Below are 2,599 nucleotides of genomic sequence, written 5' to 3'. Positions count from 1 at the left end.
TAAAATGACTATCATCTATAGGACAAGTAATAACAAGTGTTGGAGAGGTTATGGGGGGAAAAGAACCCTCATACACTGCTGGTGGGAATGTAAATTGGTATAGCCACTGTGGAAAACAATATGAAATTTACTCAAAAAATTAAGAAGAGAATTACCATGTGACCCAATGATTCCTCTTCTGGGTACTCTCCAAAATTGATAACATTTATCTGTAAAGATATATACACCCTGATGTTTATAGCAGCATTATTCACGGTGGTCAAGACATGGAAACAACTGGTGCCCTTTGATATATGATTGGATAAAGAAGGTGTGGTACATACATACAATAGAATACTACTCAGTTATAAGAAAAGATGAAATACTGCCATTTATGACAACATAAATGGATCTTGAGATTATCATGCTAAGCAAAATAAGCCAGACAGAAAAAATTGAGAACCATATGATTTCACTCAAATGTGGGTTATAAAACTGAAAGCAACAAATGAAAAGAACAAATAAACAAAAACTCATAGACACAGACAACAGTTTAGTGGTGACTAGGTGAAAGGGGAGAGCGGGGAGGTAGATAAGGGTAAAGGGGGTCAAATATATAGTGACAGAAGGAAATTTAACTTTGGGTGCTGTACATGCAATGCAATATACATATGATGTATTATTGAACTGGACACTCAAAACCTGCATTATTTTGTTTGTTATTTAATAATTTATGTTTTAATTAATAATGTTCTCCCAATAAATTTAATAAAATAAAAAATAAAGTTGCTTTCTTATAAAAAAAAAAAGGTGGTGATAGCATGGGGATCACTACTCAGGAGAGAAAATCCAGGGACCTCTCCGGGGAGGAGGGGATCAGAGAGAGGACTTATGTGTCTAGGTGAACTCACTAAGAAGCCCATTGAAGGGTGAGGGTCTCTGGGTTAGATGCTCTGAAGGGCAGTAATGGGTAGAATGTTTGTAGCCACAAAGCTTATTTTTTTATGGCTATCAGATGTCAGATGCAGTTTTACAGGGTATGCAAAGCAGGCAGGCTTGTAATGGCTTAACTATGGTGTTTGTGCTGTGCTTAAAATAATCGGTTATGTAAAAATTTGTTTAGTCCTTGTAAACTTTTGAGTCTGCTGTGAAGAAATGAATAACATAAGGACTAATTTATAGAGATCATCTTTGGATCATTAATATAATGCCCTGGTACCATCGTCTTTAGTTTCTGTATGTGGCCCAAATTGGAAACCATGTAAAATAGAACATACCACTGTTCCGCCCCCCAACCCCCCCAACTCCATCTCCAGCCTCAGATGAACAGGAAATGATACCCATAAGAAGCCTCAGGCATGAGGACCTCCTCCCTTGTATCTCCAAGATGATAAGGTATCTCTAAGCAGGCTGGGGTTGTGTCCCAGTCACCCTTGGCCCCACGTCTGGTCTAACAGTGACTTGAGGCATGGCCTTTCCTCCCTCTCCCCACTGCAGTTGCTGGCTTTGCCCTGGTGCCCTTTACCCTCAACTTCACCATCATCAACCTGCACTTCACGGAGGACATGTGTCCTGGCTCTGCAAAGTTCAACTCTATAGAGTCAGTTATACAACACCTGGTGAGATCCCCCCTGCTACTTCTCTTTTCCAGCTTCCTCCCCACCCTCTTTGAGTCTCCTTGTACAATTTTTTGGAGGATATAGAGGGCCGAGGAGGTAGACAGTTCCAGGTTCAAAACTTGGAATTGCCATTGACAAGTGATGTGACTTTGGCGTAGTGATCTTGCCTTTTGGTACAATTTCATCATCTGTAATACTGAGACAGTAAAAGCACTTATCCTGAAGGATCCTTTTGAGAATGAAATGGGATATGACATGATTAGGGAGCTGTTGTTTTAAATACTGTGTTTTAAATGATGATTACCTTTACATTAATTTCCATCCACCTGCTCCTTCCTCCTCAGCTCAGGCCCTTAATCACCAACAGCAGCATTGGTTCTCTCTACACTGGCTGCAGACTGACCGCACTAAGGTGAGACCTCCTCTTTGTCTTGCCTTCAGAGGTGTAGTAAGGTGTGGACTGGTTGAGCTGGCTAGGGCCTGGACTCGGGTGAGGGCAGTGAGGTGCCTAGGACACAAAATTAAAGGAGGTACTAGCCCTTTGGTGCTAACCATCTGCTTGTACAACCCGAGAGTGAGCTTGTCCTCAAATGTTGTATCTGGGTGTCTTGCTTGCCACACCCTGTCCCCAAGCCTGGTGCTAGTGCTGTGCACTGCCCTCTCCAGATCATCCTGAATCCAAGCAGAGTCAGTATTGCAAGCTCTAAGTGGGCCACACATGGCTTCAGTTTCACTTGGAAGGATGTAGACAGGACACAACATGACAGCAGGGCAGCAGTGGGCATTCATTTTTTGCAAGAACCCTCTTGGCAGTCCAAGAGCTATTCTTTTGGTGTTCCAGGTGACAGTCCATGTGCCAAGAAATGAAACCTCAATGGATAGGTGCCAGAGCCACCCTGACTTATATGTCCCATGTCCCAAAGGGGAACCAATCTCTTATAACAGTCCTGCCCCGTTAACAGGGTCACCCCACACCAAAGCTCTAGCTTCCTGCTGGGTAT

The 2,599-nt window shown here is 42.7% G+C and overlaps 1 protein-coding gene across 1 annotated transcript in view; it reads left to right on the top strand.

Moving 5' to 3' along the window:
• The window catches only part of LOC112484157 (mucin-16-like), a 10,229-nt gene extending 8,547 nt beyond the window's left edge, over positions 1-1,682 (top strand). The window contains exon 4 of the mRNA XM_025050533.1: positions 1,477-1,682. Coding sequence (XP_024906301.1) covers positions 1,477-1,682 — 206 coding nt within the window. The remainder of the gene's footprint in view (positions 1-1,476) is intronic.
• Positions 1,683-2,599: the final 917 nt, after the last annotated feature.

The sequence above is a fragment of the Pteropus alecto genome, unplaced genomic scaffold (assembly GCF_000325575.1).
Source record: "Pteropus alecto unplaced genomic scaffold, ASM32557v1 scaffold37, whole genome shotgun sequence".
NCBI classification, from domain to species: domain Eukaryota; kingdom Metazoa; phylum Chordata; class Mammalia; order Chiroptera; family Pteropodidae; genus Pteropus; species Pteropus alecto.
This window is presented reverse-complemented; position numbering and strand designations above follow the sequence as displayed.